This window comes from Salvelinus namaycush, chromosome 5, assembly GCF_016432855.1.
Source record: "Salvelinus namaycush isolate Seneca chromosome 5, SaNama_1.0, whole genome shotgun sequence".
In the NCBI taxonomy this organism is placed as follows: Eukaryota; Metazoa; Chordata; class Actinopteri; order Salmoniformes; family Salmonidae; genus Salvelinus; species Salvelinus namaycush.
This window is the reverse complement of record NC_052311.1, coordinates 49,131,287-49,149,493: the sequence shown is the minus strand read 5'-3', so window position 1 is coordinate 49,149,493 and position 18,207 is coordinate 49,131,287. Positions and strand designations below refer to the sequence as shown.

Here is an 18,207-nt window from a genome sequence, read left to right as displayed (position 1 = left end):
GCACGTTCACGCAGATAAGCAGGGACCCGAGGCATCTTTCTTTTGGTGTTTTTACGAGTCAGTAGAAAGGCCTCTTTAGTGTCCTAAGTTTTCATAACTGTGACCTTAATTGCCTACCGTCTGTAAGCTGTTAAGCGTCATAACAACCGTCCCACAGGTGCATGTTCATTAATTGTTTATGGTTCATTGAACAAGCATGGGAAACAGTGTTTAAACCGTTTTACAATGAAGATCTGTGAAGTTATTTGGATTTTTACAAATTATCTTTGAAAAGCAGGGTCCTGAAAAAGGGACATTTATTTTTGCTGAGTTTAAGTCTTCTGAACAGCTAATCAAATGGCTAACCAGACTATTTGATTTGAAACACAATATTTTATTTTAATGTTGGCCGGTCAGTCTCTGGATGAGTTCAATTTACTGAAACAATGGCTATTATTGTCATAAGGGTGCAGCCATGAGTATGTTCAGTTCAAATAGGTTGCTTTCCCAATTCAGAGTGTTCTGTTCCGTGTCATGAATTGTGTAAAGCTTTGTAAAGTTGCCACCGTAAATGGTTTCTGCAAGAGAGTGAAAACAAGACATTTTAAAATGAGTTCATTTTATTGTTCAATGCGTGGCCACACACATACCGAGTTCCTTTGCACTGTGCATGATGAGACATTTAGTGATGATGGTAGATGGGATATATCAGGAGTTCACAGGGGTCAAAACACAAACACCTCGCACCGCCATATTGGGACAACCGCAGGCCCCGCTCTCCTTAACATCTAGCAACAGCACAAAGCTGACCCACCCGAGTCTACCTCTTCCTAAAACGACACCATGACACACAGAAGTCAGGACTATTTCTTTGAGAACAAAAGGATTATCAGACTGGTTTAGGGAAACGATATAAGACAACCCCATCCCTCCCCCTGCATTTCATTCCTGTGTGTATTCAGCACAGCTTACAAAAACACAAAATAAAGTATATTTGGGTACAAAAATAAAATCCAAATTAAAACAATATAGCAGGGCACAAACCATCATTATTCCTTCTCCTCATACACAGATAACACAATACATTAATCACTGGACACAAAAAGTACACCGCAAAAAAACTGATAGGAAAGAAAACAATCCTGGAGAAGTGTACGTCCATTGACCTGAACCCGTTTGTAACCCTTGAGCTACAAGACTCCGGTATCGAGAGGCTCATCGCTTGGCACGCTAGAGATGTGTTCTCTTTGGGATTTACTCCACACCCTCCTGCCTTGGCAGACCAGACCCAGCCAGCCATAGGGCTGACATAGTCCCACCTTCACAACACAAACAGAGGGAAAGGAGGAAACTGGAAACACTGCTCTACACATCTAAACCAATGGATTTAACTGAGCGTGAATGTGTATGAGTGGTTCTCTCTCGACACGTAATGTACTCGTTTCTATCATATACAGTATATGCCTGGTTATGATGTGAACCAGGGGCACTTTAAGTGCGTAGTGTCCCCACTTAATTCTCACCCCGACCTCTGGGATCACTTCTTTATGTTTGGGGGTCTTCTGCTGTTTCTTATTGCCCCCTTTGCCCATGTGTCTCGCCTTTTCTTTCCTTCAACTGTTTTACATCACCCCCTTCTTTCTTTCCGAGAGTTGATTTTCCTTGGAGACGCAGATACAGACAGAGCAACAGAGTGGGAGAGAGAGAGGGAGTGAGTGTGTGATCAGCTGTCCGCCGTGCCGACCTCGCCCCCGACCCTCTCAGCCAATCTCCTTCCACTGACGGTAAAACTCCACAATGTTCTTCAGCTCCATGCCTGCTGTCGCCACTGCCTGGACGGCCGACTGTTACCAAGGAGACACAGACAATGGAGGGTAAGACGTCAACTCTTCTAACGCCAATGAACATACAAAGTAAGGTAAATATCACGGAAGGATGAATGGGGGAGGTCGAACATGCCAAACTGCTCTCAGAAAGAACTCTGGCTCTCTACAAAGATCTACACCATTGCAAAATGGTTTATAACCGGGAAATATTAATAGCAATACTGTACAACGCAAGGGATAAACCAGAAATACACAGTAGTCAGACCAGCCGCCCATAACAACAGTGGTTGCTGGAGAGCCTAAAGAACTGAGTGAGTGATTGTATTTATGATATGTATTGTTGCTCACTGACCTTCATGGGTGCAGAGCGGGTACACAGATCCTCCACTGAGTGACCGGTGAGAATAGTGACCATGCCAGTTGTGTCTTCGTCTCCGTTGCTCTGGGAGACGGTCAGCTGACGACAGCTGTCCACCGTCTTGTATAGATGCCTTGAAATCAGGACATAAGGAAAACAGTTAACACTGGGAAGGAGTTTTACAGCTTTCATAAAATCTTTTACCACGTTTGAAGCATTTGAATAAGAATGCTAAGTATTGAGAGGTGGCCATGTGAAGAGACTGCAGAAAGACAAAATGGAGGCTCACCAGGCTTCCATGTCCTGGCGTTTCAGTTTGTCCCTCTCAAAACTCCGCCCTGACTCCTTTTGGCAACGTATGTACCTGAGGTAGAGGGGGACGGAAGAGGGGTTTACAACATCAAGTGTCTTCACCCATATGGGTCGCAGCCTATTTTTAGTTTACTGGATCACAGATTCAGAGTGGGTTATAGTTAGAAACATTGTTTTGTTAAGATCTGAAGTAGTAAGGGCAATATGGGCCCCAACAGCCAGCTCATTTGAAATCGGTTACGTGAGATACATTGATATAAAAGGAACAATGACCTGTGTATCATTGGCTCTAGGGTTTCACACCGGATAAAGGCTAAGCACATTGAATGAAAAGATAAAGAGGGCGATTTTCAGAGAACTGTCGACTCAATATATCCCATTCAATGATAACAGGCTATGCTTCTGACACAAGATCTGGCTTCCCTTGTGCTGGGTTGGCTGATTGTTGTTGTCAGATCTTAAAATGTGGCCCACTATATTACGATACGTCACACTTGAGGATTGAGACAGACACATACCTGTTGCCTTTACGGAACTCAGACTCCAGGAAGCGGATACCGTCTCTCGCTCCGGCATTCTCCTTCTTCAGGTGGTCAAGGCCATCAATCACTGAAGCAGATAACAGTCAACCATCATGTTTTAACTTTGGTATCTATTCATTTCATGCTCTAACTAGAAAGACAAACACAGCTTCAGTCATCCCCTCGGGAACTTACAAAACACAGCCAGCAAATAGCCAATGCCGAAACAATATAGCAGGGCTATTCAACTGGCTGCCAGCAGGACAGATCAGGCCCGTTTATCAATTTAGAACGGGCTTCTGATCAATTCTGAAAAGTTTTTTATTTTTTTTTATCCTGCAACAATTTTTTAGGGGCGATGTTTAGAGCCAAAATGAGCTCTTGTTCAATATTCTCCAATGGGGGAATCTTTTTCCCTGTAGTCCCGCCCATTAAATGCTGTCAATCAATATCACCCAACACACCAGTTACAGCCAATCAGAGCTGCTAACAGTGGTACAGGGTCTGTCTGCCCGCCTATTGGCTTTTTCACAGCAGATGAGATCACTACACTGCCTGATAAGCGCAAAGCATGCTATAGTGTAACTCAGCAGTGAGTTAAACACCACAGACTCAGCCATGGTTATGATAAACTTTATCCAATCAACATCTAGCCTGCAACATCACTTGTTTCGTGGTCTGCTGAGCATCATGATCTACTTTTACATAATGATGCTCGGTGGCTAAGCACGGGTAATAATGCTGTCAAGAGAGCAGCCTGTGTTAGCTTAGCTTGCTTTTCTCCGTGATTGACGCCACAAGAAAGCCAACACATATCTAGTGAAAATGCTTGATGAACAGTCCGTATCAGATGTTCGTTTTTCAGTGACATCTTCAATCAATTGAAAGGATTTAAATTTGGGAGTACAGGGGAGGGATAAAACAGTTGACATGATTTGTTATTTTCTCCTCTGATTTGATTTCCCTACACTGCGCAACTATATTCAGTTATCATCAGTACAGATCACTCCCGTGATGTCAGAGTTTTAAGATAAACTGAAAGCGGACTTTGCAACAAGATTTGAGGAGTTTAAGTTCCCACAGAGGTGGTGCAGTTTGTTACAGGGAGTTGTTCTCTACTGATGCGGGGGGAGAGAGACTTCTCTGCACAAGTTAGTCAACTGAGATATGACATGCATAAAGAGGTTTCCAAGTAAAAAAATTAAAACAGAAAATAACAAAATGATAAAGAAAAAGAAAATAGAACAGAATATGATGCTGGTCAACAGATATGCTATGCCTAAAAGGTTCACTATGTGTAAACAAAAACAAAAGATGAAGCTACGTCTAAAACAGACAGGAAAGTAGGAATTAATGTGATGCAGGTCAACTGTGTTACAAGTATAAATGTGTTCCATTATTTAAACAATTTCATGCACTGAATTAGACTTATCTTAAAGCACTTAAAATGTACTTTTAATAAATATGCTTTATAAGAGTAATCCCATGTATAAGATGTCTAGCCACCCTGTAAATAACCTGATTCAAATCTGGACCCCGTATACTTCAATAACCCTGCAATATAGAAATCATATTTATCACCATTTTATCTCCATGCAATTCTGGTGAGAAACCTTTAAATTATGACTGCATTCAAACAGACTCATCCAGTCATGCAGTCTAACACTGGGTTTATTCACCCAGACAGGGCATGGCTCTGTGCTCACCTGTGCGGGGGATGATGATGATGAAGCAGCCACTGCCAGCCAGATGTCTGAGGAGGTTGAGGTGCTGGCACAAGGCGGCAGAGTCGGGTACCAGGTAAGGAGACATGGATGACTGGGTCTTGGGCTGCTGCAGGCTGCCCTCTAGCTGAGACACCTCCAACTGTAGGGTAAGACGTGTGACAAATTGCATATCTTGATGGGATGTTGAGTGGATAATACAGTGTCCTCCGTAATTATTGGGACAGTGAAGCATTTCAGCTTCTTTTGGCTCTATACCCTAAAAATGTGGATTTGAAATCAAATCTATAAACTTTTCACTACTTTAATACACAAGTGAATTTGTCCCAAACTTTTGCTCCCCTAAAATGGGGGGGACGACTACATGCAAAAAGTGCTGTAATTTCTTAAAGGTTCCCACGATATGGATGAAAGTACCCTCAAATTAAAGCTGACAGTCTGCACTTTAACCGCATAGTCATTGTTTGATTTCAAATCCAAACTCTTGCATAGAGCCAAAAGGAAAAAAATGCTTCACCATCCCAATAATTACAGAGGGCAGTGTATTTGTACATTCAACATTAAGTAATATACTTCATTGGAATCATCCTAACCATCATCAGCTGAAATCTAATGAAATTCACTTCAAGGTTTTGGGTGCAAAAGTAAATTAAGACATATACACTTTGTATACCAAACATTAAGAAAACCTTCCTAATATTGGAGTTGCACCCCCCCCTTTTGCCCTCAGAACAGCCTCAGTTCGTCAGGGTGTGGACTCTACAAGGTGTCAAGTGCATTCCATAGGGATGCTGGCCCATGTTGACTCCAATGCTTCCCACAGTTGTGTCAAGTTGGGTAGATGTCCTTTGGGTGGTGGTACATTGTTGATACACACAGGAAACTGTTGAGCGTGAAAAACCCAGCAGCGCTGCAGTTCTTGACACAAACCGGTGCGCCTGCCACCTACCATACCCAGTTCAAAGGCACTTAAATCTTTTGTCTTGCCCATTCACCCTCTGAATGGCACACATACACAATCCATGTCTCAATTGTCATAAGACTTAAAAATCCTTCTTTAACCTGTCTCCTCCCCTTCATCTACACTGATTGAAGTGGCCTAACAAGTGACATCAATAAGGGATCATAGCCTTCACCTGGATTCACCTGGTCAGTCTACAGTATGTAATGGAAATGGAATGTTACTAATGTTTTGTACACTCAGTATAGTGTCAGATAGCTAGATTGATAGTGTTTGGTTTATGATAGAATGGAATGTTCCAGAAGAAAGACCTGTAGTCGGAGCTGAGCCATGTCTCTCATCAAGCGGTTTCGTCGAGCCTCCTCCTCTGCCTAGACACACAAAAGCACACACAGTGTTGAAATAGATAATAGTTTGCAGTCATTTGAGCTTCACAAGTAAAACAAATACTGAAACTAGAGTGACTGCTGCTGCTTTGGTCTCATTGGTTCATTCAACTGCCGCTCACCATGCGGATCTGGGCCTTGGCCTGCTGCACCAGGTTGTCCTGCTCCGATTGGCTGATGCTAGTGAAGATGCCCGCCTCCGGGTTGAAGTGCAGCACATTGCATTGGAGATTAGTGAGGAAGTGGCCAAAGCTGCGGATGCAGCATACGCGCACCACACACTGAGATGGGGAGAGAAAGAGAGAGATCAAGTGAGATAGTAAAGTAGAGAGAGGTCAGCAAAACAGTGAGGGTGTCTAAGGGAAGCTAGGTGTGTGTACCTCCTGTACGGGGCTGAGGGAAGGTCTGGGGCGGGTGTAGTCGAGGCGGCGGTGGGCCAGGTTGAGGGCAGGTAGGTGTCGCAGGGCCAGGTCCTCAGGCAGCAGCAGGGACTGGACCAGGCCAGGCTGCTCACACTCACTCAGCAGCTCCGTCACCTCAGTGTTCAGACCCAGCTCTAAAATACACACACACAGAGAGAGAGAGAGAGAGAGAGAGATTAAGAAGTGACTTCTTGTCACATGTGCTCCACAGAATGAGACACATTCGGAATTTCATACCTGAAAAGATGGGTTAAAATAACCAAAGGAGAGGAATAGAGAACAGATGGAATGAGAAATATAATGTGAGAGAGGGGGAGAGACGAATTTGGCCAACTCAAGCCCCCACATCGGGCTCCTGAGTGGCACAGCGGTCTAAGGCACTGCATCTCAGTTCTAGAGGCGTCACTACAGATCATGGTTTGACTCCAGGCTGTATCACAACAGGCCGTGATTGGGAGTCCCATAGGGCGGCGCACAATTGGCCCAGCGTCATCCGGGTTAGGCAGTCATTGTAAATATGAATTTGTTCTTAACTGACTTGCCTAGTTAAATAAAGGTTAAATTTAAAAAAACGCAGATTAACAACCCATAAAAAGAACGGGTGCATTTATTAACTCGCCTGCTTCCAGCATCTTGTTCCCGTCAGGCAGCAGGTTGAGTAGCACAGACAGTCTGTTCCATAGGCTCTGAGAACTCTACAGACAGAGTAACGGAATTACATTGAGCGGAAGACAGACAGTGAAACAAACGCCAACAATGATGAAGACTATAAACCCTTGCCCCGAGTCAGCTGATACAAAGATTAACTTGTATTTTTCAAAGCATACTGTTTGTAAGTGCTCCTAGGTTACTGAAAAATCCAGCCCCTTTACCTGTGCACACATGACGATAATGTCAGTGTTGGTTCTAAGCCAATCCACAAACACCTTGACCACCTGGATGAGCCCCTGATTGGTCAGAATCTCCAGTTTCTCTGACAGGGTCTTCTCGCTGTGTACCGATTGGTTGCTGTGCACGCTACACTCTGAATCGGAATCCACCTCTACAGGGAATGGACAAATAAAGAAATGAACATGTGTTTAATCTACACCCTAGTTTTCTTAGGGGGAACCTCAGATGTGCTGTTATAAAATGGCATATTTTAGCAATGTGCTGTTACTCAATGTAGTCTTTGGGAAAGACTAAAAACAGACTAGAAGTACATCATTATATTGAAGTTTATCTTTTTTTTTTTTTTTTACTCATATCCTGCACTATACAAAAATGACATAGTAATCAACACAGCGTCAATGTGTGTGGGCAGGTTACTGACCATTGTCGTTGGTTCCGTTGGCAGTGCCCGGGCCGGCGTCGCAGGGTGAGTCCCCCGGGGGAGGAGGGGTCTCCTGGAAAGGGGTGGTGGAGGAGGCGTCTGGGTCGGTGGTGGTGGGTGTGGGGTTGGTGGCGGAGCTGTGGGGCCTCAGCAGCACGTTGCTGAAGGTGGGCGCCAGGCGGAAGCAGCGCTTGGCCTGGAACAGCTGGGATGACATGGCCTGGAGGTTACTGCTGATACTGGGGTCGCTGGGCAGGAGGGGGCCATTGGTGGCCGGAGGGGTGTCCCCGTCGTCGTCCTCCCTGGGATTGGCTTGCTCCTCATCGTCTTCTCCGGGCTGCACCTCCCCCTGAGGAGGGGTGTCCAAGTTCTCCGGGGTTTCTGAGTCATCTATATCCTCCAGGTCGGAGCGGGACTCCTGGCTGTTCATGTCCGAGTCAGTCTCCACGTCGAAGGCCGTGCCGCCCTCCTCGTCTTCCTCTGAGCCGCTCTCCCAGGTCCCCTCTGTCGGGTGCTCCCTCCCTCTCTTGCTCTCCTTCCTCAGCGTGGCGGGGGTGAGTGGGGTTCCCGACGAGGCACCCCCGGAGTCGGCGCAGCCCCTCTGCTCCATTTCCTCCTCTTCATCACTCTCGAAGCCCTCGCTCAGGTCGCTCTCGTCTTCTTTGCAGGTGGCACGGCGGCGGCGCAGCATGGAGAGGCGGGCGTACTTCTTTTGCTTCTGTTTCTCCTCCTCCGCCTTCCGCTCACCGACACCTGCTTTCTGGGGCACAGTGCTCCGGTGGCCCCCCTCGTCCTCCTCATCCTCATGGTCCAGGGAGCCGTTCTGCAGGGGCCTCTCCTCCGAGGTCAACGGGTCAGACGGGTCTCTCAACTCAGAGTCGTCTAGGAGCAAACAAATATCATTATCGTTCCATTTGTTTTCAGAGGACTAACAGAACATGAATAGTGTATAGGCAGCATGAGGTTCACTGGGAGTGTTGTTATCACCTGTGTTGTCGGTCTGCAGCGGGGGCACCTGGCTCTCCCCCTCCTCCAGCTCAGCCTGCAGGCGGATGTTGACATGATTCACCAGGTGGGAGAAGAGGGCCAGTGTGAAGGCTATTGACGCACTGTACTGCTTGGACCCTACACAAACAAGTCGACATATCAACTTTGCAATACAACGAAACAACATATCCCCTTATTTCTCCCTTGCAGTATGTCACTATCCTCGCATGCCTACCGACTCAGCTCTACTTACAACACCCTATGCGCATAATGTTTGAAAAACGATTTGTAAAAAAAAAAAAAGACATCTATATTCTTACTGACCTCCCCGCTTCAGGCTGTGCACCACCATGAGGCAGGTTACCACCATCTTGAAGATGAGGGCGTCGGGGAGCAGGGCACAGGGCGAGTCGTGCTCCTCAAGCTCCTCCTCGCTGGGGGAAGTGGCCTCGTGGCCATGTGGCGGCGAGGGCAGGTAGAACAGCACCAGGTTAAAATCCTCCAGCACCGACTGACACAGAGAGGTCAGCTCTGTCTCCAGCAGACTACTCACAGGGAGGAGAGAAATGGTAAGACATTACAAACACGGACCCAGCAGACAATAGAAAGCAGGTTGAGACTGACCAAACAGGGTTATAAAAATTCAATCAATTGTTATTATCATCAGATAGCTTTGTCATATATGGACAAAATGTCAAGGTTCCTATTGAGATAAATGACTAGGGCCTAAATGGTTAAAAGTGAGTCCTAACCTGTTCTTGGGCTGCAGTAGACTCTGTAGGTACATGAAGCTCACCAGAAGTTGCTTGATGTCCTTGGATCTGGAAAGAAAACAGTTGAAGAAAGAGTAACAATCCCAAAGAGGACTATCTCAATACCTGTTTCAATGCTGACCTAGTGATTTGTCATTTCAGGGCTGTGGTGTGAGGAAACCAGACTGACCTTTGCCGTGAGGGAGACAGCTTCTTCATCTCCTGTTTCTTCACCTGGTGGTACATCTTAGCAGCTTTATCAAACAGACGCTTCAAATTCCCGTAGGCCCCCTCGAAGGGAGTCTCCGACTGTATACTGTTCAAACACGGGACCATAAAGGAGAAAACCATGATCAATACTTGGTGGTAGGGGTGTGACGATACCAGTATCGCAATTATTTTCCCATGGCAATGAAAACACGAAGCAGACCCAACTCTTTGGTCCTTTAAAAACCTGCTGTATGTAAAATAGTGTGTGCTATAGCTTGGAAAACAAATAATTGTGACTGGATGACAACAATGTTTCTTTCCAAAATCAGGGCTGTTTTCCAAAAGTTCAATCCGCTTTGTGTTTTGTAAACACACCACTAACGAGTATTGCAATACTGGTATAGTCCCGGTACCACTCTGTGGCAAGTCTTTTTTTAACGTGTTCTGGATCCGAAGTTGGGCTTCTTCTCCTAACAGACTGGTTTCAGAACCTCTACCATTTCAAACATGCTACATAGAGCCTACTGATGTGATCCAAATAAGAATTGCTGCCATGAAAATATTTCTCCCCAGCAGAGTGACTACATTGCCCCACTGAGGTAGAGAACAATAGCACAGCATAGTCTACAGACCAGTCATAGATAGACTGTGGATGTGCTGCAGTAAATCTAGACGTGTTGAAGTCTCCACTCACCAGCGTAGGTAGTAATAGGTGGCCTCCACATTGTAGAATTTACTCCCCGCCAGTGTACCTAACTGATTGAAAGGCATTCCTGAAAACAAAACATCAAACACTTGTCAACATCATGGCACACTAAAGACATTGCTTTCCTTTAGCAGCGACCATTTAATATTTACTTTCAGTTCGACTGATGAAGCCCTCTGAAGCCCTCTCAAAAAGACAGAACGTTTCAAATGTGGATCAGTGATTTATTGAGACTGAATGCACTCTTTTGGCCCACTAACAGTTACTGAATTTCCCCTTCTTGGCTCAAATAGCCCGCTAACCGTTCAGCTAGATCACTATGAGTTGCATAAGCTTTGACCAGTCATATAATAAAGCTCAATCAATAGGTGCTGTGTGAGTTCATCACTATGTGGGCAATATAACAAGAGTGATTCATTTGTAGATGGTGGTGTGGTGAGTAAACCGGTTAGTGTAAAAAATGGTGGTTAATGTGCTGTGAAAGGGAGAGCCGGTAACACCTTGTTGTCAACTCACCTACGTGCGGCGTGACTGACAGGGCCTGGTGGTAGAACCGCTCTGACAGCTGCTCAGCCTCCACCCCAGCCAACTCGTTCTGGTAACGGGCTGTGGAAAACATTCAAACAACCTCCCGTAAACCTCTCCTGTACATTCAAATAAACGTGACCTTGGATTTGGGGAATGATATTCCATGGTCATAGAAATAAGGTTGTCTCAAATCTCTTTGGTGAGAAAGATAAAGTTTGTATTACCTAGATCTCCCAGGTACACCAGGCAGCGATGGCAGGCCATTTGGGCCCACTCCATCTCCTTAGGGGTGGCTGATACCGGCTTCTTCCGACCTACAAATACAAATACAATCATTTATACACTGTGTCAATCACAGACACCGCTGACCTGAGTGTGTGTGTGTCTCACCGATGAGGGGGTCGGTGACATGGGTCCAGTCGATGCAGTCCTGCATTTCCAGCTGGTAGTGGGACTGGATGTAGAGCAGCAGGTGCTGATAGAAGCCCACGCCGGCTATCAGGTGAGTCCTGTAGGCACACTCCAGGGCACTGCGACTGTGGATGTGCTGCAAAAGACAGAGATAATAGGGGGCCAGGTAAAAAGAAGAGATTAGAAATAAAAGTTAAGGGTTGTGTGTAGGGCATGAGGAAAGATAAAGTGTGCATGTCTGAGAGCTCAGCAGTCACTGTACTGGCCACACAGTCAACATATCCCCAATAACTTAGGGTGTTTTCACACATAGTCCCTTTTAGCACATTTTTGTGAACTCAGTGTGGTTTGCATAATGCAGTGTTAACACTCCAAAAGGAACTCAGACCCCTCAAAAGAGCCCCGAAGCAAACTGAGACCATCTCCAGAGGTGGTCTGAGTTCAGTTCACTTGAATTCTGTGGTCCGGTTCCATTATTTAGGGCAATGCTCCCCAGGTTCGCTTGTGATTACACACACTAATGCAACACTGTTTTCCCTGCCATAACCCCTCACATTGGTGCCACAAGAGAGAAGATTATGTGCAGGTTTGAGAGAAAAAAGAAGAAAAAAAACACTGTGCCGTTTTTGGATATTGATTAGCGATTGTCAAGGACGCACAGACATTCCAAGATGTGTAGTGTTTTTAGTTCAGATTATTTGTTTGCAATATGTGATCTATATGAGAGATTCATACACTGTTTATTTGATTGTGGGGTTGGAAGTGTGAGAAAACATATTTGGTGAGAATCAACATAACGTCCAAATCTATTCTAGCTCTTTAAGGGGCGGCAGCCTACATTGGGTGTACAATTTTCAATTACAGCATTATTTAATCTGCAGTTATTCTTCCACTATTTATTCTGTTACCAATAATAATTACATGTTAATAGTATATTCTGATTACAATTACTTTGTCTCATCTTTTAACTAAATGCAATATATTAGATTCCGAAATGTAAGTAGGTATATCTGTCCAATAACATATTTTGATTAAATGTATTATTTGATAGATAGAGATAGATAGATATATTAGATATTTCAAACAGCTAGGCAAGTCAGTTAAGAACTCATTCTTATTTACAATGACGGCCTACCAAAAGGCAAAAGGCCTCCTGTGGTGACGGGGGCTGGCATTAAAAATATAGGACAACACACATCACGACAAGAGAGACACCACAACACTACATAAAGAAAGACCTAAGACAACAACATAGCATGGCAGCAACACATGACAACACAGTATGGTAGCAACACAACGTGACAACATTGTAGCAGCACAAAACATGGCACAAGAAAACAGCACAAAGGCAAGAAGGTAGAGACAACAATATATCACATGAAGCAGCCACAACTGTCAGTAAGTGTCCATGATTGAGTCTTTGAATGAAGAGATGGAGATGACTGTCAACTTTGAGTGTTTTTTGCAGCTCGTTCCAGTCGCTAACTACAGCGAACTGAAAAGAGGAGCAACCCAGGGGTGTGTGCGCTTTGGGGACCTTCAACAGAATGTGACTGGCAGAACGTGTGTTGTATGAGGAGGATGAGGGCTGCAGTAGGTATCTCAGATATGGGGGATTGAGGGATTTATAAATAAGCATCAACCAGTGGGTCTTGCGACAGGTATACAGAGATGACCAGTTTACAGAGGAGTATAGAGTGCAGTGATGTGTCCTATAAGGAGCATTGGTGGCAAATCTGATGGCCGAATGGAAGTGGCTTGTCCCAGAGCGCATTGAGTGAATGTTGGAAAAAGATCTTGGGTCATTTCTAAATATAGCAATGTGAATGCAAAGAGGACTTGGACCACAAAAGAGTAGAGTCCTCATTCAAAAGCAAGGGAAGTGTGAATACAGTGAGAACAGAGTTCTTTAGCTTCTTTTTTACCACAAAGTTCACTTTAAAGAGGACGGAGATCGGTTATTTTAAAGAGGACTATATGGGAAAGCACCCTTAAATTCAGTACCTTCTTGTGGGTCTTGATGACCTGGATGACCTCGTAGTAGACCTTCCTCCACAGAAGCTCCTCAGCCTTGCGACCATAGTCCACAGGGTGGAGAAACATCAGCTTCACACACAGCTCCCTCAACCTGGGCACAGAAGACAGATGAGGTTGGGGTTAGTGCTTGCCTTTTGCCTTAGTGTTAATGGCAAAGGTTGGAGTAGAGTAAAATGCTTACTTGTTGCGAAGGCTGATGTTTTCAGGCTTGAAGACCTCCCGGTACGATGACTTGCTGCCAATGATGACATCCAGCTTGTGTACCGACTCAACCACTGCCCTGAGCACGCAAGATACAGTTATTATGGCAGGTGAATTACTTGGTAATGGTCATTGGAGGAATGAGGAAACTCATTCTTATCAACGTAGGGAGCTAACGTTAGCTAGCTAGCTATAACTGGAATATATAAACTGTTATACATGTTTCACACTGAGATCATGTTTGACATTATAGCTTCCTAACTAGGTAGGTAAAGCTAAAGGGGCTTGTGAAAAAAGTTGTTTCGCCCTAACTAGGCCTAGTTATGCATGTTAAAAGTAGCCAGTCGACATTATTAATGTGGTGATGTTCTGTTAGACGCTTCTAGTTAGCTGCTAAATAACTAACTAGCTAGGTAACGTTAGTTAGCAAACAAGGATAGGCCTATCATCTAACTAGTACTGTGACAATACTGACAGCTGAAGCTATCACAACGTAGTTAAACAACTAACGTTATTTAGAAAGCAAGTTGACACAGGAATAAGTTAGCTAGCTAACGTTAATAGCACAGTAACTTGTTACTGTGCTGTTAGTGCTCAGTTGTCTAGAAGCTAACGTTAGTTAGCTAATTAGCTATCCGCTTCATAAGTTCCCACTGTGTTACATCTGGCTATTTAAAATCCATACTATCGAAAATGTCCGACTACTTCGTAAAAATGTCATTGCCCTTCGACGAAGGCTTCGTGACAAGTACAGTTAACTAGCTAACGTTAGCTTATGCAAGTCAGACAGACAGGTGACTGGGTAGTTAGCTAACTAGCTAGTTGAATAGATGGCTAGCTAGTTAGCAAACTAGCTAAGGTTAGCTATCCATTTATTTTACTACTGTTAGCTAGCTAATGTAATGTTTCCCAGCAAAAGGCCTTTAACTCACCTGTATAGACGCTTGATGAGGAGGACTTTTGCCTCTGGCTCGCTATCCTGCCCAGGTCCACTCATGTTAGCATCTGGTGCCAAGAGTCACACGCTCCAGTCCAACAGAGTCTGCGTTCCCACCCTCTTCAACCCCACTCTTGTCAGGGTTGCTCCGGGCTTGCCTCACCGGCAGCGACAACTGTGTTGACTAGCTAACGTTAGATAGCAGCTCTATCCTCTCCCGCTAACCACTATGTCGCTTTCGTATCTTATGTCGCTTGGCAAACTGCCCATCCGCTCGGAAACCGTTTAGGAGAGGGAATGCCCCAGTATTTGTGTTAATTCCCGGTCAGCTATCACACCCCGATGGTTTCCTTGTGTTATTCCCCGTTCCAAACATCGCTACGAGTAAGAGGGCGGCCATTAAACAGCGACCGCCTGAACAGCGCGAGACTTCGCGTGAAACGTTAGACCTGCGTTCGCGCGGAACCGGCACTAGTTACCACAGCCACAAAGTCATTAACACCGCCATTTCTACAAGTTCTCTTAATTAATTAAAATATGACTTTACCTTAACCCAAACCTTTGCCACACTGCTAGCCTTATGTCTAACCTTGAATTAAGACCAAAAAGCAACAAAAAAATATATTTTCTTTGTGGCTGTAGAATCTAGTGGAAACCTAGCTAGATTGCCAGACAGCCAGAGTCATTATGATTAATTTGTTTGTGATCCCTGGCAATGTAAAACTTTGTATATATTTTTGGGGTGATTAGGGCTGCATGGCACAATAACCGGGTAACCAATGATTATTGATGAAGACTGTCATGAAAATGAAATAAGAGTGATAACCACCGAAAAAAACCGCCTGACTGAAGACGGGACTGATGGGCATTTGTGCAGTTGAGTTCGTTTCTGGACTCTAGAACTTGATGAAACTTTTGTTGCACATTGCTGAAACAAGCAAGGTGTTGTAGCAAACAAGACTTTGGTTGCCTAGGCAATTTACATTAGTCATTTAGCAGACACTCTTATCCAGAGCGACTTAAAGTTAGTGCATTCATCGTACCTCTTTCCTGCAGTCAAATGACCTAGTGGCCTCAAGGGTAGAATGTTATTCATATTGTTTTCATAATTAATAATAAAAAATGAAAATCTGGTGTTTCTATGCCAAACAGTTTTGTTATCTTTCAGTCTTCTGAGATGTATATAAAGTGTAATATTGGGATGCAAACTCAAAATTGAATACATGTCAACTATTTATCTGACAGGGTACAGATGTCTTTTTTTTAAGCCCATGAGCATGTGTGTGAGGTGTATACTTTTGTTTCAAAGTAGATTTGTTTAAAACTAACAAGAAACACTGTGTGACCGTGATTTAGCCCACTGCTATATCACTGTCATAGTAAGTACATTTTTCCTCAATAAAGTAGCTATCAGAAAAGTCTGAGTTAGTAAGAGGGAAAAGAGTTAAGTGTTAGTTCACAAAAGGAACTAAAATATAAATGCAATATGCAAAGTGTTGGTCCCATGTTTCATGAGCTGATATAAAAGATACGCACAAAAAGCTTATTTCTCTCAAAAGTTGTGCACAAATTTGTTTACATCCCTGTTAATGAGCATTTCTCCTTTGTTAAGATAATCCATACACCTGACAGGTGTGGCATAGCAAGAAGCTGATTAAACGGCATAATCACTACACAGGTGCACCTTGTGCTGGGGACAAGAAAAGTCCACCAAAACTGAGAATTTATTGTTCATTTCTCTACCATAAGCTGCCTCCAACGTTGTTTTAGAGAATTTGGCAGTACGTCCAACCGGCCTCACAACCGCAGACCACGTGAATGACGTCATGTTGGCTGATGTCAACGTTGTGAACAGAGTGCCCCATGGTGGAGGTGGGGTTATGGTATGGGCAGACATAAGCTACGGACAACGAACACAATTGCATTTTATCTATGGCAATTTGAATGCACAAAGATACCGTGACAAGATCCTGAGGCCAAATGTCGTGCCGTTTAATCGCCGCCATCACCTCATGTTTCAGCATGATAAAGCACAGCCCGATGTCGCAAGGATCTGTACACACTTCCTGTTACCTGCATACTCACCAGACATGTCCCTCATTGAGCATGTTCTGGATGCTCTAGATCAATGTGTTCCCACCAATATCCAGCAACTTCGCACAGCCATTGAAGAGGAGTGGGACAACATTCCACAGGCCATAATTAACAGCTTGATCAACTCTATGCGAAGGAGATGTGTTGCACTGCATGAGGCAAATGGTGGTCACACCAGATACTGACTGGTTTTCTGATCCACGCCCCTACCTTATTTTTAAGGTATTTGTGACCAACAGATACATATCTGTATTCCCAGTCATGTGAAATCCATAGATTAGGGTTTAATGAATTTATTTCAACTGACTGATTTCCTGATCTGAACTGTAACTCAGTAAAATATTTGAAATTGTTGCATGTTGTATTTATATTTTTGTTCAGTATATAATTTCCTATTTTGGAAATATTTTAGCTTCAGGCGGAAGCTGGTTCCACCTTTGGGGTGTCAGAACAGGGAAGAGCTTGGACTGGACTGACCAGGAGCTGTGATTAGGATGGTCACCCCATAGGAGTGATTTAGATGAATACTGAATATTCTGGGTTTATGTTTTGGAGAAAAAAATAATTAGGCTACAAATAAAAATTTCTTGTTGGTTTTTGATTGATAGACAAGGCGATCACCGAAGGACCACATGATCCAGTTTGAATGCCATCATCACATCTATTTCAACAGAGAAAGGTAAGTGCTGTTCCTTAATGCTGTTCTTTGAGAGTTTGAATCGGCTGGAGCTTCTTGTTTTGTAGCTACATGAGCTATCTCTTTTTCCGCCTAGGTTTAAGTGCTAGGAATTAAATTAGGCCACTTTGCTGGTTGGCTATGGCTCTGTAATTCGATAATGTAGTGTGCTAGGGTGCGTTTTTCATGAACCGACACACCAGGTAAGCAGTGATTCATTCGTTTTAAACTGGCCTCATACACTAGATGCATACCTTGTTCATAAGTGTAGCATACACTTTAGCCTATACGCTTCTGAGTGTGAACATCTCCACACTTATCGTAGATTCCAGAAGACCTAACAGTCCCTTTACGTAAGATTGTTGCATAAACTTCATTTGACTTTAGGCTACTCTACTAGGGTGTGTTCAGTTACATTCGCTACGTTGTGTGACGGTTTGTACTGAACGACATGTTTCCCCAAAATGTTCAACGTTCTTGAACAGACTTTGAGGTACGTCGCAGACACCGATGCCTCAATCCCGGACAAGCTAAACACTCTCTTTCCCGCTTTGAGAAAAACAACACGGAGCCATCGATGTGGGCCCCCGCCGCTCATGAGGACTGTGTGCTCCCAATCTCTGTGGCCGACATGAGTAAGACATTCAAGGGTGTCAACCCGGGCAAGGCTGCCAGCACAGATGGCATCCCAAGCCGCGTCCTCTGAGCATGTGCAGACCAGCTGGCTGGAGTGTTTACGGACATATTCAATCGCTCCCTATCCCATTCTGTTATCCCCACTTGCTTCAAGACGTCCACCATTGTTCCTGTAGCCAAGAAAGCGAAGGTAACTGAACTAAATGACTGTCTTTGTAGACACTGTCACTA

General features: G+C 44.4%; 1 protein-coding gene across 1 annotated transcript; it reads right to left on the bottom strand.

Annotated features, from left to right (window-relative positions):
• Window positions 1-581: 581 nt before the first annotated feature.
• LOC120048387 (protein SMG5-like) lies at window positions 582-14,972 on the bottom strand. The gene is made up of 22 exons (XM_038994318.1): window positions 14,566-14,972; window positions 13,614-13,712; window positions 13,400-13,523; window positions 11,375-11,531; window positions 11,209-11,298; window positions 10,973-11,062; window positions 10,445-10,523; window positions 9,731-9,856; window positions 9,541-9,609; window positions 9,113-9,333; window positions 8,789-8,926; window positions 7,802-8,683; window positions 7,362-7,531; window positions 7,109-7,184; window positions 6,448-6,623; window positions 6,190-6,348; window positions 5,993-6,052; window positions 4,703-4,862; window positions 2,994-3,084; window positions 2,453-2,527; window positions 2,158-2,296; window positions 582-1,823 (listed from the first exon to the last, which is right to left on the bottom strand). Exons 1-22 carry the CDS (start codon window positions 14,628-14,630, stop codon window positions 1,740-1,742), a joined length of 3,330 nt encoding a protein of 1,109 aa, XP_038850246.1. The 5' UTR covers window positions 14,631-14,972; the 3' UTR covers window positions 582-1,739.
• Window positions 14,973-18,207: the final 3,235 nt, after the last annotated feature.

Coding starts and splice junctions, on each gene's coding strand:
- LOC120048387 (XM_038994318.1), bottom strand. CDS start 14,630: ATGAGTGGACCTGGGCAGGATAGCGAGCCAGAGGCAAAAGTCCTCCTC. Junction 10,524..10,972: donor GTCAGTCACGCCGCACGTAG/GTGAGTTGACAA, acceptor TTTTGTTTTCAG/GAATGCCTTTCAATCAGTTA. Junction 6,053..6,189: donor CCAAGGCCCAGATCCGCATG/GTGAGCGGCAGT, acceptor TTGTGTGTCTAG/GCAGAGGAGGAGGCTCGACG.